Source organism: Cryptomeria japonica, chromosome 6 (genome assembly GCF_030272615.1).
Source record: "Cryptomeria japonica chromosome 6, Sugi_1.0, whole genome shotgun sequence".
Lineage (NCBI taxonomy): Eukaryota > Viridiplantae > Streptophyta > Pinopsida > Cupressales > Cupressaceae > Cryptomeria > Cryptomeria japonica.
In genome coordinates this window covers 281,867,712-281,888,501 of record NC_081410.1, presented here as the reverse complement: position 1 = coordinate 281,888,501, position 20,790 = coordinate 281,867,712, and the positions used below count along the sequence as shown (strand labels likewise).

General features: G+C 36.7%; 1 protein-coding gene across 1 annotated transcript in view; it reads right to left on the bottom strand.

Annotated features, from left to right (window-relative positions):
- The window catches only part of LOC131032090 (mitochondrial import receptor subunit TOM20), a 100,228-nt gene that overhangs the window by 42,445 nt on the left and 36,993 nt on the right, over positions 1-20,790 (bottom strand). The window contains exon 4 of the mRNA XM_057963011.2: positions 11,947-11,994. Within this exon, the coding sequence (XP_057818994.2) occupies positions 11,947-11,994 (48 nt within the window). The remainder of the gene's footprint in view (positions 1-11,946; positions 11,995-20,790) is intronic.

Sequence of the window (20,790 nt, the reverse complement as noted above, 5' to 3'; positions counted from 1 at the left end):
CAACCTCGCATTGATTACCCTGATTGTATCACCAAGTTCCTAGAACTCTTGCTCTTTTGTAGTTCGTCCAAGGGCAACCGAAGTGATCTAGAAATCCATGGGAGTAGCCACATTGCAATAGGAAAAGGCATCCTTGTTCTATGCTTCTCCTTCTGGATGAAATCAAATTCCAAAAGTTGTCTCACCACCTCAAGTAGGATCATTTTGTATGTGGGATACCTAGGAAGTCTGTATGGTTCGGATCTGAATCCCTGAATCCTTAGGTATGTGAAGGTGGGGAACTATACGTACCACAATCCATATTGTTCAACTAATTATGTTGCTGCCTTGGACAGCCTCTTGTGGATTCTGCCCTCCAGCATCCTTGTAATATGCATGGTGAAAGCATTGTTCACCCTCCTGTAGTCTTCAATTCTATGTGTATCAAGTTGTGGATAACATTCAGAGCTTCTCTATCGTCTTAGTCCATTCCCGACTTCACCCTTGCATATGAGTCCTTTGTATGTGACAAATCTTGCAAGTATGTATACAAGATAGGAATTCATGCTGAATGACTTAGTCTTCTCCACATTCCTCAATTGAAAATCCAGATTGTCGCTGAAAATCTTCGCCCAATTGATCATTGTTCCTCTTATACAATCCTCGATAAATTACTACATCCATCCTTGAAACAAGGCACCCTGCGACATTCCCATCACTCAGTTAAGTAGGAATATCAAGTCGCTATATTCCTCCTTGAACTTTGTACACATGAGGGGTCTTTGGCGCCTTGGAATGATGAAGCCTAGGCTCAATCATCCACTCCTTGTTTACAACTGTCTTGCATGCATCCGCCTTCAATTTGTATTTTTCTTCATATTCATCCTTAGTTCTTTCCTTCATATCTACATTGCGAGGAATTCCAAACACTTCAATAATTGCATCCTCAACAAGGTAGGCAATGGTTATCCCCTTGGGAGTCCAGATCATAATGTCTTGCGCATTCCAAAATAAGGTCGTTGCACTGTATGGAATGAGGAAACCCTGCAGCATGATATATACCACTATTCATGATATTTGCATAGGTAGGAGAAGGAAGCTAGTTCTTCGCTCCGAACATCCTTTGCCACATCCGCTCCATATTCAGGAACTCCATGTTCGTGTTCGTGACTCCTTTCCATCGGGAGGACAATTGGGAATCCGGATAGCATTCCTCTTGAACTATCTTCAACTGCTCTTTCCAAGCTCCAATCCCGGTTTTGGACATGGTACATGTATGAAACTAGAAGTCGATAACTTGGAAAATTATCCTGAATAGCCTATTTTCAGAATTGAATAAGTTCTGATTTTTTGTAATCTAGACAAATTTGGAAATGAAAATCAGAAATTCTATATATATTCTTCACAAATTCTGAAAATAGAATGAAATTGACATGAATAGGGTCAAACCCTTGGGCAAACCTCAGTTTCAAACTTAAATGAGGTCTGATATGAAAATTTAAGTCTGAAGACACTTTGTATACTCAAAAAATTAAAAATGAAGTCAAATGAGTATACCAAAGTCTGGAAATATTTTGAAAAGGTGTAAAAAGTCCGATTTTTAATTTTTTCACTCTTTGATGTCTGAAGACACCCTTCCAAACAAAGTAATGGCTGCCCAATGTCTGAAGACAACCTGCAATACTCAAAAATCAGTCACTTAACGAGGTTGAGCCATGTAGAATACTCATATTTGATGAAATTTACCTCTCCAATGTCAAAATGATCAAATTCGCACAAGAATAAAGGGCTGGTAAAAATAAATCAGTTTGAAGATAGGTCTGAAAATGAAGTTTTCAGACTTTACCAACAAACATACACTCAGAAAATGATCTAAAAATGCCTCAAAATGCTTCCTTCAATGAAATCGCCCAAGTGTAGAAGGCTGGAAATGGAACTCCAAGTCTGAAGACAAACTGAAAATGATGTTTCAGACCTGCAACAACTCTGAAAATGCCTCCAAAACACTCCCAAACTGACTTTTAGACAAAATTGCCTAAGTGGGAGTGAGCTGGGAATGAAAAAAATTAAGTCTGAAATCTATGTCTTCAGTCAACAATGAAGTCGAAATAGCTCCCAGCAATGGTGGAAAGTGCGGATCTGAGACAATGGCAGCCTCCTAACAGCAATGGCGCCCAGCAAGGAAATCACCCCCAAAGTGGAGGAATTCACCTCCCAAGCAAAATCGCCCAACACCAAAGGTGGAGCCACTTAGCAAAAATCGCCCAATGTGGAAAAATCGCCACCAAACCTGCTGCAATCTTCCTCCAAGGGCAGCGCCTAGGCAAAAGTCACCCTCCAAACATGCAATTCCAGCTCAAAAATGGTGTCAAAAAATGACACTTAATCAAAATCGCCTAGCTGGAAAAACTTCAATCAGCCACTAAAATGTCTTCAATCTGCCACTTTACTGTCACAATCAGCACTTACAATAATATTATAATGTAGGGCAAGCATACTTATTCATGTTTTCACCTTGATGTTTCACCACACAAGCAATATGGGATTAAAAACTTGCCTTTATGTTTGCCTAGGAAAATTGATTTGCATCTAGAAAATGTTTAATTATTAAATGATAATTGCAAATCATTAATAATTGTTTTTGATAATTAAATAATCGTTGTTTAATTCAAAAACAATTAAATTTGGGGCCCACTTGTATTAAATTAATTTCACCTTCACCAAATTTGGCCGCCTAGGGGAAAATCGCCCCATATCTGGATAAAAATCCAAATAAAATTCATTATTAATCACCTTAATTGCCTTTTGGGGGAAATCGACCTCCTTAGGGATAAAATTCTCGATCAAAAATCATCATAACTTGTCAAAAATGTCACTGGGGCAAAATCGATTCCCATCTGGACTCCAAAAATCAATTCATCTTTCTCCTTAAGTTCAAAAATTAACTTTGGGGGAAAATCGACCCCCATCTGGATGATTATCCATATCAAAATTCAACATAACTCACTTGCGAAAATTCGCCTTTCATCAAGACAATCATCTACATAAAAATCCATCAAATTCGTTCACAAACTGTCTTAAGAATCGATCTCAATTAGGATAGGAAATTTCATCCAGATCAAAGTCATCTGCATTCAAGCAAGAAAACATGGGTCATCAGGATAATTTCCCACACTTAGTCAAATTTTCAGCCTCTTGGTGGAAAATTCCCTCCATCAGAAACTTGTATGGGGAAAAACAAGGTCCATCAAAATTTGGGAGAAATTCATCTCACATCAGGATTTTGAGTGGGGGAAAACCAGGGGTCATCGAAAATGTGGGGGGAAAAGCACCTCCCATCAGGAATTTTGACCTTTAGACCATTAAAACATAGATTTTCATCAAGAATTCAATGATTTTCCACTCAAAAACATCTGGACACTTCAAATCTCATTATAACGCATCGGGACTTAGCCAAACTCATCAAAATCTGAGCAAGAAAATGGGGATTCCATTAGGACGAAGTGCAAATTTGACATGAATTACCACCTAGGAGCAAGAAAATAACTCCTAAAGGACCTTTTAACACTTTACTCGCACTTGATCCTATTCAAAATTCAAGACCCTCATAGCACTTAGGCATGGTCGCACTTCAAAACTCAAGACTCGGACACTGAGGAGCTCAAAATTGCCATCTACTACCAAAACCCTAAACTAACAAGACGCGGAAAGCAAGAAAGAGGGGGTCCTCGTTTGCAATGGGGCGATGTGTGAAAAGGTCACAACACCACTGATTTATAAAGAAGCACAACTCATCCAAGCACATTGAATCAAATTTGAAATCCATTGTGAGCTCTATAGAAAACTAGATCAACAAAGAACATCAACACATTGGGGTCTTGTAGCACTAAGGAAGCATCGTTAATACTGTTGACACCTAGGCTCTTTGACACATCATAGCCTGAACAAATAATCACTTTCAAACCCAAATTGGCTGCAATACAAAATTGTTCACGAAACTGGAATCAATCACATTAAATTTGAATGTGTATAATGGTAATAGATTCAACTGTAAGGCGATGATGATGACAAATTTTGATGTCCTTTTGACCAAATTGGGGACCAAATAAAATATGTTGACAGTGCAATTTGCTTTTTACACTGAGTCCTCTCTGCAATGTGCAATCCATCCTCGTTCTCTTAAGACTCTTACTAAACTGCCTTTGCAATCTATGGACTAATAGGTGCCTAGGGAAAAAAGTAATGAGCTTCAAAAAATAATAAATAAGTAAACAAAAAAATCAAAATGTGACAAAATTGGGGTAGAGGTTTTGAAATTTGGACAATCAAAACCATGTCTATCTTTGTAGACTTGACTTCATGGGCGTTTAGATTCAAAATAAAATCAACAAGCTTTGTATGGGTGTTTGATTAAGCACTTTACAAACCAAGTTATGATTGTATATCTCAACATAAACATGTCTTATATCATTATACTAGCACTTTTATCTTTGGAACATTCCTTGAATCAATTGATCCTATATCTATTTGCAAAACTGCATTCACATCCTTACACACAATTCAATGTCGGACTAGGCCCACAAAAATACAAAACACTCCACTTCATCTCTAACATCACAATCAAATGTATGATGCCCCATTCAATATATATAGAAGACTTATTATTGGCAACTTCTAAGAAAATTAAATAGGTGGATCGACTAGTTAATCTTCTAAATTGGTCTATTTGTTCCTCTAAAAGTTGACTTTTGTGCCATTCCTAGGACCTACATAGATTAGACCAAAAACAAGCTACATGCTATAAAAGTTGTATCCTATTAGACCCATATGCTATAAAGGTTGGTCTTGTTTCTATCCACCACCTAGTACAACTAAGATATTAATTGGTGTCTTCTTCAAGAAAATCTTAAAAACAGGGAAAAATTACTCAAAAAGTCTTGGACTTTACTAAAAATGCACAAAACCATTAGCATGAACTCTTGTGGAAAAGTCTTCCTTGCAAATTGGTGACAAGATTCTTGAAACAATTTTTGAGAGCAAGATTTGTCTTGTCCTAGACAAAACCATAAGTATTTATGTGACAAGCTATTGAATTAATAAGTAAACACACATCAACACATTATCAAGCCTCAACGATCAAATTTAATGCACTTGGCATGTCATCAACATAAACTATAACAATCAACAACTTATCTCCATCAATCTTGAAAAAAAATTACTATCTGATGAACCATTCCTGGAATTTTGTTGAAACAAATACCTATCCAATCCCGCATACCAAGCCCTCAGGGCCTGTTTAAGGCCATACAAGGCTTTCTTCAATCTGCACACCATATCCAGATCTTCAGTCAGTCTGAAACCAACCAATTGCTCAACCTAAACTTCTTCTAGATCTCCATTCAAAAATGTTGATTTCGTATCCATGTGATAAACTCTAATGTTTTTGTAAGCCGAAAATGCAAGAAACATATGAATAGCTTCCATCCTTGTAACCAAGACAAAAGTTTCTTCAAAGTCTATACCTTCCACCTGAGAATATCCTTTTCAAAGAAACGGGACTCGGACTCGGCTCGGACTCGGCAAGGCCGACTCGGACTCGGACTCGGCTCCAGACTCAACTGAACTCAGGAAAGTGAAAAACTCAAGAAATTTAGAGATTTTTAAAGATTTAAAACTTGTTTCAGGCACCCTTTATTGAATACACCTTAAAGACACAATAACATCATCAAACTCGGCTCATTTGATTACATACACAAGTATACATCAATCACATAAGCATAAACGCAAATTGTAGCTGAAGGAAATAATAAACATAGATATATAAATATTGTCAAATGTATATAATATTACAAAACTCATGGAATAAAAAATCCATGTCATCATATGATCATCATCAAATGTTTCATACAAATACCAAAGGTAAATACAACTACAAGCCTATGGCTCAGAGGAGCCTGCACGCTCCGGCCTCGGCCTCGGCCCCCTGTGAAGGCGCCTAAGGTAGGTCCTGGATTATTCGACAGCCATAGCCGCTCCCCGTGACACCATGCCATGCTCACCAACATCAGGAACATCTCTGTCACTATCTGCCTCTGAATCTCCTGTCTGTGCTCGTGCTCTCCGCTCCTCCCCTTCCATGGCTACAATCTCAGCCTCTATATCTACCTGGTCGATCCAATCAGTGTCAGACTCAGAGCTTAAATTTTCCCTACTTCTATCGACACAGTTTCCCCCCATATTTTTCAACAGGGGTTTGGGGGCATCGCCCCCAAGGTGGGGTCAAGGGGCCAAAAAAACATTATTTAATAAAGGTGTCGGGTGTTATTTTTCTATTGGCTGACATGTTGTAACCCTAATTTTTCTCATTCTCAGGCGAAGGTTGTAGTGAACAAAGACGATACCATTCATTTAAAAAAAGCTTTTAAAAATGTATTTTTTTTGTCATTTTACTAACCCAGCCAGTAGCCGAGTTTGGGGCTCGGGACTCGCCGAGTTTGGCGAGTTTGAGCCAAACTCGCCAACTCAGCGAGTCATGCTCGTCAGACTCAGACGAGTCCGAGTCCGAGTCCCAGAGACTCGGCGAGCATGACTCGGACTCGGACTCGCCGAGTTTAGGCGAGTCCCGTTTCTATGATACCAATCTCCTTGTCACTTGTCCTTGCTCATTTAGCTTATTTCTGAATACCCATTTAGTTCCTATTACATTCCTATCCACCAATCAAGGTACCAGCTCCCTAGTCTTGTTCTTTTGAATATGATTTAGTTCTTCCATTGCTTTTACCCAACTTTCATCTTTACTTGCTTCCTCACAAGTCTTTGGTTCAATCATTGATAGAAAACAATAATTGGCTTCATCTTGAGCTTCTACAATCTTCCTTCTTGTCTCCAATTATTTGTTTTTTTGAATGATGCTTCTGAACATACTTGGCAGGGACTTTTGTTGACTCTTCCTCTTCTTCTTCTTCATCATTTGATTGCTTCTCTTTGCTCTCATACAGATCACTTGCCTTCTCTGTAATTGCTGGAACAATCTCAACACCGGTCTCAGTATTAGGTTCCATCTCAATAACAGTCCTATTCTTCCTCTCCACAACACCATTCTGCTGAGGAGTCCTCAGAGCAGAAAGGTGCCTTCTAATCCCATGAATTTCACAAAAGTTATCAAATTCCCATGAAGTGAATTCTCTTCCTTTGTCTGAACTTAAACACTTGATCTTAGCATCTACTTGATTCTCAACTATGGATTTGAAAACTTTAAATCTATCAAAAGCCTCAGATTTATCCTTTAGAAATGTAACTCAAGTCATTTTAGAAAAATCATCAATGAGTAACATGAAATACATTTCACCATTCAATCCTCTTGTCCTTGTAGGTCCACACAAATCTATATGAATCTCCTCTTCGTTTGCTTTCCCAATTGACACTCTCTTGCACACAGTTTCAGAAGGTTTCACAAGTCTAGTTAAATCTCTAACTGCTAGAGATCTGCAAATCTTGATCATATTATCAAAAATGACATGTCCCATTCTTTTGTGTCACAACCAACACTCATTACTCTGTGTTAGAAATAGGGATTCTTCATTCGAGTCGTCATCAACTTCATCTTCAGATGTATGTTCCTCAATAAAAAATAAGCCCTTCTTCTCTCTTCTGTTAAAGTTGCATCTTTTAAACTTATTTTTCTTCTCATCATCATTCAGTCTCTTATAGTCTTCAATGTAAGTGCAATTAGAAGCATAATGTCCAACTCTGCCACAAGAAAAGCATTTCAGAGGAAGCTTACCTTTGTATTTTTCAGTGCCTCGCTATAATCTTCTCACAAAATTTGCTTCAGCTTCATCTAGATCTCCACTACATTCTGGATCATCATGTCTTGAAACATTAAATGTTGCTTCTTTCTTTTCTCTTTTCTCTTCCTCCATTTCTAAAATCTCAAAAGCTTCTAAAGTACCAATATGCTGATCAATAGTATAATTACTCAAATCAATAGTATTATAAAGCGCTTCATGAATAGATATCTAGGAAACGAACCAAACATAAGATCCAAGATGTGCCAGCGTATGCCAAAAACAAAACAAACGCCCTTCTCACAAACAAAGGTTCCCACTCAAGACACCTAAACTAAGCAACAAATAACACTAAAGACTCAAAGCAAACTACGCTAAAGAATACCAAACTAACTACTTGAGCCACTTAAGAATCATGAGTCAATTGACTCAAGGCAAATTAACGACATGGCTCGACAAAACCACTAAAACACACAAAAAGAAAACATATTCTAAAACTAAACTATGTACAAGACTCGTAAGACGGACATGACTCAAAAGACTTAAGTATATGCATGATCTAATATGATTTCCCAAATCGTGCAGGAGTAACAAGGCATTGGTCACACTTTAAAGTCTTGCATATAAATTGATAGGATCTGGAGTTCTATTGTCCATGTCTAGGCCCTCCTTCTAGCGCCAATTTTGTTGGTGTTTTTTATGCACGCTCAACTCAGAATTAAATACCCAGAGATATCCTATTCTCTCTTGATCAAAATCTTCTCTGTGCTAAACAAATGGACTGTGTGATCACAAGGACAACTCCAAGGTTCCAAATTCATACGGATAGTCTCAGTTGGTTCGTTGTGATTGGCTAGTAATCGCAAGGGAGACTTAATAATTGTTCAAGGAGCTAACCATTCTAAGGATTTTGTTGATTCCTGACTCATTTTTTTTGGAGCGATTTTTCAATAAGTTCTATTTAGTCCCACTTCTATCAAAAAATGGGCAAAAGGATGAGGGTTTAGGAAGATAATTCTAATTCTAATCTAATCCTATGAACTCTAGAGACAGAAATTGCAAAAGTGGAATTCAAACCAAATCTTGCTTCGTCAAATTCAACAACTACACAAGAACGGTGTTATCTTCTAAGGAATTCAAAAGATTTTCATATCACTCATATTCACCAACATTTCCAATTACTGATGTGATGAAGATGCTGGGACATATCTCCAAATTGCATCGTCTTTGGATGATCAAGTCTTCTAAACTTGATTCTCATCTGAAATTGTCTTTCCTTCTTGATCATTCTTACATTTTACTCTCATATTTGGGAATTTTCCTCCTTTATAATGCATTTCATCCTTGATCCTTGCTTTAGTCTTGAAATGCTTTACTTGATGTAGGGATACCTCCTTGTTGCAATATTTCTCAACCAAGATCACCTCTTTGTACTAACTCCTATCCTTGAATTTCCAAAGGAAAGATTGTTAGAACATTCTCTTCATCTTCATTGTGTCTTAAACTTGTCGCTCCTTGGTGTGGAATTTTTTGTGCTCACCATCATTCTGAAGTTTTCTTTATGTCTGAACTAAGCCTCATCTTCACTTTGACCTTGTGCTTCTTTAACAATCTTCCATTTTGATAAGTTCTTTCTTTTGATTTTGGATTTCCAAAGGAAATCTAAGGTCAATGAAGAGTCTTTCATCCTTGTATGACTTGATCTTCTTGAATGTCTTGATGAAGTGTATGTCCTCCTTTGTTCCATTCATCCTTAGATTCTATCTTGAAGAGTGAATGTTGTCCTTCCATGCATTGTGGAATCATCTTTCCAACCAACTGGTTCCTTTAAACTTGAACACCTTGATATAGTCCTTTCTGTGGTTGAGTCTTTCTAGTTCTTCCTCCCATATTCTTTGGTGCAGACATGGAACCTGTACGAAACTTCAAGTTAATGATTTTATAAGGTAACTAAAACATAGAAAAAATTAATTAATTCCATAATTTCTTAAATTCTGATTTTTCTTGTGAATTTCAGACATTTTAATCTTCTAAAGTCAGAATTCAAAACTACGAATGCTCAAACCTTGACAAAATCTGGAAAGTGAAATTCTAAAACCTGATTTTCTTAAAACCAGACTTAAAGAGGCCTGATGGAAGTCTGGAACTTATTCTGAAAACTCAGAGATTCAATGATGAATTCAAAAAAATCAGCGATTTAGTCCTTAAATCTGGATATCGAAGTTTGAAAGAAAGTCTGAGAGTTGAATTCCTCTCGCAATAGATGCAGACACTAATACTTGATCAACCTCTTATCTTTCTAACCTGTTGGTAACTTCACTCTGATTTGCAAAGTCTGCTTAGAGCAAAATCGAACTTGTGCACTGAATGATTGTTCTTCTTGTTTTAAAGACTTATTGAAGGAAGTCAGCTCATGTTTTTTTCCTTTTTTTAACTTTGATTATCTTTTAAAGTGATTTGCTAAAAACAATAAAGCTTGCTTGATTCATTTTTTCTTTTCCCTTAGCTCCTTTCTAGCAAATCGACCTCAGGAAGGAATTATTCTTCTACCTCTACGTGAATTTCCCAAGTGGATTTTCAACTTAACCTTTCTTACTTCTTTACTTGGGAAATTTAAATCTTAAGTGAAATTTTTTTCTCTTTCCGAGTGGACTTGTTCACTTTGTCTTCAATTTTGGAAATTCAAACTCTAAGTGAATTTTCCTCTTTCCAAGTGGATTTTTCACTTTTCTTTCCATGTGGATTTTTCACTTCCTTCAACTTGGAAATTCGAACTTCCTTCCAAGTGGATTTGTTTTACTTCCCTGAAAAAATTATTTTCAACTGGATTTTCGATTTCTCCTTGGTGAATTTCATGCCTCCAACAAGATTTCTTAATGAGGAGGTCGGACTTTATAGGATTTTCATTTCCTTGCACACAAATGTAACCTCTCACATCTTCCAAAAATAGAAACACGTAAAAATAGAAATTTCTAAAAAGACAAAGCAAAAAGCAACTTCCCCGATTGGCCCCAAAATGCCAAAAATGAAAAAGCAGAAAAAGCAACTTTTCCAAAAAATAGGAAGTTGTCAGAATTGATCCCAGAAAATTGCGATTTTACCCCTTCAACCTGTCTGAGCACATCCATAGCATCAGAACACTCTTTTGACCGTTCCTTCTCTTTATTGATTGTGAAGACTCCTCCAACTTTCAGAAAATCTTGACTCATTCGCAGAGACGAGAGATTGGAGACAAAACCCTAAGACACCAAAACACTACCCAAGAAAGCGAAAACAAGGGGATCCCCATTTGCAATGGAGCGATGTGTGATTACGTCACAACAGGTCCCCTCGTCAGGAAACTCCATGGAACATTGGGAATAACGCACTCCATTCACTAAAGCATTCTAGGCATTCTGCCCTATAACCTTTTGCAATTCCAAATCACTTCAGTCACTAATACATGCATTTGGAGGATTTCAAATAATATGCTTTGATACCATATTAAGTTTCCAAACCATGACAAGTAGATTCTACACTCAAAAATTGACCCTAACTGCAAAGTATCTCAAAGTGAAAAACTCCAAAAAAATACAGCAAATCTAAGTACATCAATCTACAAACACATACCACAAAAAATATTAACACATACTCTCAAAACCTTATCTATCTTATTATTAAAACCAACAGAATTACACATGCATTCTTTTATCTGCTCTCTCTATCTCTCTTATTTCAGTGGTGTGCCATGTGTCTCTTCTAAAAAACAAGAGTACTCTAGGGTTTCCAATAAAAAAATTTCCATCTTAGTGTAGAGCCTAGTCCAAGAGAAAAGAATAAACTTAAGCAGAAAAGTGCCTTATTCTAAAATAAGAACAGCTTCTCTCATAATTTAGAATCCAATCTAAATATTAAAAAGGTAAACTGCATGCTTCTACGAAAAACAGAAGAGATCTACACCCAGCTAAAGATAGGAAAGGCTTAAAAAGCTGAGTGTGCCCTGTTGAAGGAGAACAACTGCCAAGCAACAGCTACAGAAAAACTAAGATAAAACACTAATGAGTTACTGAATATTTCAAAGTACAAAAATATAAATGATATTATCTAATATGTGCTCCAATGCAATGATGGATGTCAGCTTGTTACCACAATTTGCAAACTCAATTCAATGCACACAGCAAGCATCCAGGAAGTATAATACCTTTTCTGTCAACTCCAAAGACTTCCGATACAGTTCATTACTGGGCTCCTGCACAGTAAAAAAGGTGTTGTAGCTTAGTTCCAGAATAATTTCAGAACAGTAATGCTGTAATCTTAAGTTGTGAAGTGAGAGAACTTGCTATGTTGCTATGAACTAACCACAAAGCTTGTGGACATCGCAGAAAGAAATCAATATTTCCAATTCACGTTTCCAAATTTGCATTAATGTTTCACAAAACAAAATATCAGATATCTGTTTAATGACCAGATTTATGCTCGTTACTTAATACTGTAAAACAAAGAAATAATCCATCTCCCTTTACCATTACTTTACAAAACAAATATGAGGTGTGTTTCTGAATTCCTGCAACAATTTCGAGAAAATATATCTAAATCTTTTTGTAAGTGTAAGTGACTGCATTTGCAGAATTTTTTGTTCACAACAAGATGATATGATGCATATCAACTTTCCCAAATTTGATTCTCATTTCTAGTCCCTGGTTACAAGATATTCATTAAAAGATAACATATTGTATTCATTGACAATTCTTAGTCCCATCATACATAAATAGTACAACAGTTACAATATAAAGTTTTTGACATTGCTATGTTAAGTCCTTACAAAATTAAATCCTGTTGAACACATTTATTCAAGGTAGTAATAGATTATGATTTGGTACGTTTTCTTCTTTTGTTATGGCTTTGATGGTTCAGAATAACCTAGCCTCCATTTTGGTTTAATTTCTCTTGTTCTTTTAAAATTATCTGTTTTAATTTTTAAAGGGAAGCATGGCTGCTATTTGTAGTTGGTCAAAGAGCAATATTGATAAGCCAAAACTTTCTATACATGTAGACCACAATTTTATACAATATGAATAAGTGCCTGGCATTCACTCGAAATATTTTTCTGTCTAGGGTCCCTAGGCAACCTCCAACACTGAGATTTCAGGCAAGCTTGGATTTAGAAAATATTTCATGATTAAGTTTGTTTCTATGTTCCCGAGTGAGGAATTTTTTTGGCCATTTTTTACGCGACAATAAGGAGTGGCTATTAAAAAATATATATATAAGGAAATCTCAAACGTTCATATGATGACACATTGATAAAGCATTCATCATAAACATTATAGAACGTTTGTGAGCATGGGTAATTGAAAAGGAATTATGATGTTCTTTATATATACATACTAAGTCACCGTGTTCGAATTCGAATTCGAGTTCGGCAAACATAAAATTCAGATGAAGTTCGGCAAGCGCAAAAAATTCGGGAAAAATTCAACATTAAATTTGCTTTATATATATATATATATATTATAAAATCTATTTTGATAAACATTTAACATATTAATATTTTAGAATATTATTTTTTATTATTAATATATAAAATCTGACAATTTAAATTAAACAAATTTAATATTGTTTATTTTTATATTTTTTAGATATATTATTTATAGTTTCTAAATAATCAAATTTATATAAAACGAATTTAATGACGAATATTTTTCGAATTTTTTCCTCGTGCCGAATTTCATCCGAATTTTAATGTTGGCGAATTCAAACTTGAACTCGATGACTTAGCGTGTATGTGTGTGTGTGCGGTGACTTTGTGTGTGTGTGTGTGTATATTAAATATAAATAATAAATTGAAAATGAGTAATAAAATAATATTAGTATACTAATATATTTAAATATACTAATAAAGTTAAACATAAAAGAAAATAAATAATAAATAATATTTTAAAATAATAATTTAAAATATTATTAATATTAAATTTATAAATTAAATAATAAATATATTATAATTTATTAAATTTAAGTTGGATGCTAGGCTTATTTCTACTGTAACTGGTATGCCCCACTCCGGGCTCAACTTCTTTCGAGACCTCAAGGTCTCCAACAATGCAGTTACCCTGTTCCCGTGAAAAGAAAAAGAGCGGGCCAAAATCGGCAAGGCTACAGGGGGCTACTACGATGCTGCAAACATCAAGAAGTTGTGGGGCTGGGTCCTGAATGCAATCATGGAGTATATTACAGTTGAACGCCGTTTCTCCAGGGCCCACACTTACCACTTCGTGCTCTTGAACCATTTCAGACACAACAAAAAAGTGTCTTTGCCCTACTACCTTTTTCGATCCCTCTCCAGCTCCCTAAACAAGCACATGACAAACCCTTCCAGCCCGATTCTCCACTGCGGGCTCCTGTTGCTCATCTATGAGCATTGCGAAACCCTCGCTCTGCAGGAAAATAAGCAGATTTTCCGCCTCCCCTGGTAAAAGGAGGATGGAAGAGGGAGATACCAGCAAGGCGAAGGCGTCATCCAGCAAGAAAAGGAAAAGCTCCCCCAAGTTGGAAACTGAGGACATCGTCAAGGAAAGCAGTGGTATGGAGACAGACGACTCTAACGGAGAAGACAGCTGGAAGGAAGAGGAACTGGGCAACGAGGAAGAAAGTGGAGATTTCGAGCCTGGTCAAGATAGCCCTATTCCAAGTGATCACCTTGGTAAGGACAATAGCCATCTAATGGAGGAGACGGCTCCCAAGGATAATGAGGAAACCGAAGTTAACTCTGAGAAGGAAACTCACAAATGCTCCGAGAAGAACCTAGCTGAGGAAGGGGATAGCAAGGCTAAGGATAGTGTTGGCGAGGGGCTTATCCTGGATAATCTCAAGAAGCTCTCGGAGGCCAGAATGAATTTCGACAGACGGACTTACGAAACCTTGAAAAACCTGGAGAAGCAAGGGATAAACTCGGATAAAAAGAGGGAGGATGAAAACAGAGAGCATACTAACTGGAAGCAGGAAATGGAGAATAAGGTAAAATCGCTAGAAGAGGGAAAAGAAGCGATGAAAAATCTGTTGGGAATTATCCCAAGTATCCTCTCTGTTGTCACCAAAAACCTAGAAGACATTGCCAAGGTCTTTGACCATTCTCCTAAACCGGTTGTGGACCTTGACCTGGAGGAGGAGACCATCCAGACTGGAAGTGGTGGTGATGCTACCCTGACGGGCGGAACTGCTAAGAGAACCAGGGCCAATATCAAGAAAGTTGTGGCTGCTGCGGCCAAGGACCCTCCCAACCTCAAAGACAACATCAAAGAGCTGCAAGAAATTAACAGGGCCCTGGTTAAAGCCTTGAATAAAATATGATTCCTGGACGGCCTGCTGGCTTTTAGGGGCCTTTGTGGGTTTTTCCTGGTTTTCCGCTGGTTTTTTCCTTTTGTTCTGTTTCTCTCTGTTTCTCGTGGCTTTGCTGTTTTAATCTTGCTTGTATAGGGTTTCGGGGCCCCTTCAAAACCTACTTTTTCATTAATCAAAAAAATAAATATATTATAATAAAAAGTTTAATTTGAATATTTTAAAATATTAAGTTTTATGCAAAGGAATCGATTGCGATGGACCAAAACGGATGTCTAAGGTAGAGGAGTTACCGGACGGTCTGCTTTCGGTCCTTGCTGCAGATAAAGTCGAGATTCCAAGATCTGGAATCGGATAACAGAGATTTTGTCTGAGACAGGCAAAGTGCATCAAGCAGAGGCGATATGATATTAGTTTTGCCACGAGTGCACATAGAGTTCGAGGCCTGTCAATTTCCAGAGTAACTTTCTACGGGGGTCGGCCGACTGTAAGCTGAGGCAAGTGTGCAACGAGTTTTGGCTTGCTTGGGCCCCAAAATTGGATAAACTCTGGCGAAATACGAACTGGAGACTGGAAGCAAGTAATTATTTCTTTGACGGCAGGATCACATGGCACCCGAGCAGCTTTGCATGCCTATAAATTGTTACACTTCGAAAAAGATATGTTTGCAGAGTGAAAGATTCTAGCAGGGAATGGACAATGCACTTGATTGACTCCACAGATCACAACTTTTTATGGCAAATTTGGTGGGCATAAGCAAAATAGGAAAGTGGGAGGGCTCTCTGGGGAGTGTTGCAGGGTAATCTTTGGTCATGGCTTACTTTGGAAGGGTTAGTTGTGTAAACTGTGAAAATGCATTAAACGTGCAGTTGAGAAACTTGTTTTGCACTGATGAGTATGTATAGGACTCTGTGAGGGGGCTAGTGGGCATTACACTAAATACTGACAGGCACTGGTGTGATGCTATGGTGTTGGAAGCCGTCCTCCTGCCACTGGTGGATATCATAGAAACGAAGGAGCGTGTGGTTGAACTGTTAGCAGGTTTCATAAAACCATTTATTGCAGATACGGTTGCAGATGCCATTCTGGGTATGGAGGAAGATGTCAGAGTGAGCATCCTAAAGATATACTTCCAATTTGAGAACTACCTAAATTCGGACACGAAGGATGACGGAGAGAGTGAAGAAGGCGGCAATGAGGCTGGGGAAGACAGTGAAGAAGATGCAGATGAGAAGGATTCTGTGGACAGTGATGTTGTTCGAGAGATGGCCCGCAGAGAAGTATGGAGGGAAGAGCGAGAGAGACTGAAGACTTTCGGGGAAGAGGCATGGGAGATTTTTAGGTGTGCGGTATTCAATGGTAACTTGGAACCATTTCGAAGGGTAACTGAGTCGGATGATTGGTGGCTTCCGGAGAATTCCATACGCAATGCAATTGGAATTGGTGAGTTTGTTGCTGTAATCTATCAAGCCATTGGGGGACAAGTGTAATCTCGGGATTGAGCATGATTAGTTGTGGGGTATATTTGGATAAATTGGGGCTGATAACTTTTTGTTTCTATTATGTAATGTTGGGCATATGTGTATAGAGGGAAAGATGTGTATAGACTAGTGGGTCTATATTGTCTACAATCGTATGTAATTTCCATAATTTCAAGCAATATAGGGAGCTATCCCCATAAATGATAGCACTTACCAAAAAAATAAAAATAAACAAAATTATATAACAAATCGAGGTAATGTAAAACATAAAGTATAAATAATTTTATTTTAATTTGAAAAAGTAAAAAAATAAAATAAGAACAAAACTTGAAAAATTAATCGAAGCCCTGGAAAAGCCGACTTGGTCATAAAATGGGTGCATAGTACTATAGTAGTTTCATCGACACCGGTAATCTCGAGAGCAAATTTATTAAGCCTCGACTGCCCACTACCCCCACACCTTTTTACTCTCCATAATTCGCCTCGATTCCACATTCCTCTTCTGCTCTTGCGTTTCTTTCATACCACCGTTGCAAACTCTGTCGGTACACCTGTCAAAAGCCTTCTCTGCAAATCTCTCGGGTAGCACAATGCATCTGGCGGAGCTTTCTCTTCCACTTCGACAAATCTTTCTTACACCATTGTAGTCTAGACAATTTTTAAAATATATTTTATTACAACAAAATTTGCCCTTTACCCTACCAAATATATGGCAAATTTCAATGATTTTTTATTAATGTTTTGAAATCCACCGAATTTTGAACTTCATGATTGAAATTCGGCGAATGTGGTGACTTATTATACATATGAGATGGAATTAATCAAGGCACACCTCGCTGGTGTGTTTATTCAAGTAAGGGATTTATTATTGAAGTTATCCTTAGGCCTATGCATGTTTTGTTATCCAATCCTTGTATACTGAACAAGTTGTACAATATATGAAACAAGATAATCTTTGATTCTAGATTTAACTGTGAAGATGTAGAGCTTTGCAACAGGAGATATGTATTGTGTAGATTTTGTGATCATGATTCATCATCCGTCTATTAATTGGTTAGACTTATAGTTTGATGGGGGTTTGGGGGCAACAAACCTAACAGGGTTAAGGACCCCTTGTGGAGATCTAGGGGCAATGCCCCCATTGTATTTCCTATCGCAATAAAATGTGGGGTTGAAGGGCAAAGGCCCCACCACCAAGCCCAAATGAAGACCTTCAAAACCAAACGAGCATAGAAAGGTAGTAGGTATTTTTGAAAAGTAACTAAAGTATCCCTAAGTCTGTTTGGGGACGGCTAGTTGTCCCCAAGATAGATGGATGGGAAACATCTAGACATCTCATGGCCATCCTCAGAAATTTCCTAAATTTTGACCAAAAGGGGAACGGGTGGGACATTTCCAACCCATCCCCACATCCCCAAAATGTCTCCTAGAGGGGACAAGGCCATTTTGGGTAGACGATGCATCCCCAAAGAGACTAGTTTGAATATAATAAATACTTTTTTTGAAATAACTCATACTGAAATCAAATAAGCCTAAATCCTAATTAAATTAAATATTAACTATCTTAAATTAATTATGAACTCAATTAAAAAATTATTATAAAATATTTTAAAATATATCTATCATAAAACTTAATAATACATTTTAAACTATTTAAAATGTTAATAGTAATAATAATTTATAAATCTTAAATCTAACATTCTATTTAAAACTTAAAATCTTAATCAATACAAAATAAAAAATTTACACTCATTCAAAGAATTGTCCCCACGGAGATGCTACATACTCAATGAGTTACATTTCAGCAGCCAAAATGACCTATCAACTACTGGATAGCCCAATATTAACATCGCGAATGGACTAGATTGCCTTGTGGCAAAGTAAGTGTTCATTGCAGCTTATATGTCATTGCAGGATATGATTGAGAACATTGTTGCCGGAGCCCGACACAGAAACTAAGAAAACTGTGACCTGCTCTTACTGTTATAAATAAATAGACTAGTGTTGATAATCTTTGCCCCATTCATAACATTCACTCACCATCCCATGCATAGCATCAGCCACATAACAGAACAAATCAGGAGGAGATGAAGCACACATAGATGAAAAATAAAGATGCTTAAAAGTAAGAAAAAGTTGTATGCATTTGTGTGGATAAGTTTGGAAGTGAATTTAAACAATTTTTTTGTTTGTGTTCACAATCACCAGATACCAAACTTCATGGATGAAAATTGGCAATACCTGTGACATAGGCTTTAAAAAAACAACTGACAACTCAACTTTAACAAATCTGGATACAATATCCATGAATATTAAAATTTTGAAAATAACTACTTCCTGGGTAAGAGCATTCTACGATGGATAGAAAATATGGAGGTGTGGAGTTTAATAGATTTACAGAAATATAGCACTGCAAACAACTCCATTGACTCTTAACAAGAAAACAGCTGAGCTTGCAGCAATGCACTTGGACCCTTTTCTTCTACTGCACCATTAAAACTTCTCGTCAAACATATGTAATCTCACAGAACTCCTTGTCGTGTGACAGAATGACCTTCCTTATTTTTTAATTAAAATATTGCATCATTGAGAACATTTATTACCAAGAGATGTAGAGACTAGGAGTGGCATTGGAGAAAGCAATGGGTACTGGCATGCCATTTTCAAAAAAGAAGGCAAAATTATATAAATTAATCATGTGATGGATATGCAACTTTAAAGAATGTAAAAAACTAAATCGTTAAAAAATTTAAAATTAACATTTTAATGTATTGAAATAAGAAATCCACAAAAGCAAAGATTAATAATATTAATAGTTGACAATCATAGTCATGATATAAACAATTTAAATTTAAAACATAATCACCAGGAGATGGCAAGAGAGATTGGTAGGGGGAGGCCATTATTTTATAAACATGGTATGGGTGTCCTTAAAGATAAACGTATTTCCAATCAATTCATAAAAATTCTAGGTTGTCGGTTCGGGTTCGAGCATTCATTCAGGTTCGAAGAACCGGTACGCCGGTACGGCAAAATTTTGAAAAGGGTTTTGGGTTCGTTTGGGTTTGTTAGCACAAAAACAATAGAAAAATTATATATATATATATATAATAATTAATATTATATATAATAATATAATATAATATATAATAATATATATCATATTATATTATATTATATAATAAATTAATATATATTATAATTATCAATATTATATAATATTATATATTAAATTATATTTAATATATTATATTATATAATAAATTATTATATATATATTATAATTATATTATATTATATTATATTTAATATATTATATTATATAATAATTTATTGTATATATTATAATTATATTATATTATATTATATTATATTATATTGAATATATTATATTATATAATAAATTATTATATATATTATAATTATCAATATTATATAATATAATAACATATATTATTAACATGTGTATAATAACCGATCAATTTTTTAGTGTGATTTGTCTAGACACTAACACACTGTGTAGAGGTTTTATACATATGGCGGGAGCGAGAGCAGGAGCGGGAGCGGGAGCGGGAGCGGGAGCGGGAGCTCAAATTTCAAATTCTCAGCACGGCGGGAACCCTGGTTCCAATGGTGGGATCGACCAGATCAATGGCGCTGGTCCTATTGGCGATAAGGACAAGCCCCCGGACTTCCCAAGTGTTGTTGCTGACTCACGGTCTGATGGTACTCTGCTTGAGGAGACAGCGGGTTCATCTGGGCATCTGGGGGAAGGGTCTAATTGGGGGCCCATCCCACGAGATGACTCTGTGGATAGCGGGAGGGAGAAAAAGAAATGGTCTTCCCTTTTTGGAACTAGACCAACTGGTAAATCCTCCCTTCCTCCTGTTAAGAATATTTCTGACCCTCCTGGTGGTAAGTTTGCTATCTCTATCCCTGACCAGGTTCTGGACCATAATATCAATAGTATGTAGAACTCCTTTGGTAGGGAAATTCATGGGTTCGTGCCCTATTATTGAAGTTGTCAGGGCCTTTGTCAAACGAAAATGGGCCCTTCAAGGAAATGTTGAAATTTCGGCACTACCCAAAGGTCTTCTATCTTTTTCCTTTTCATGTGAAGAAGATAAGGTTAAGATTTTGTGCGGGAGTCCCTGGATGGTAGGAAAGACAGCTCTGGTTCTTAGAAAATGGCATCCGAATCTAAACATGAATGATTCTCTCCTGGCCCA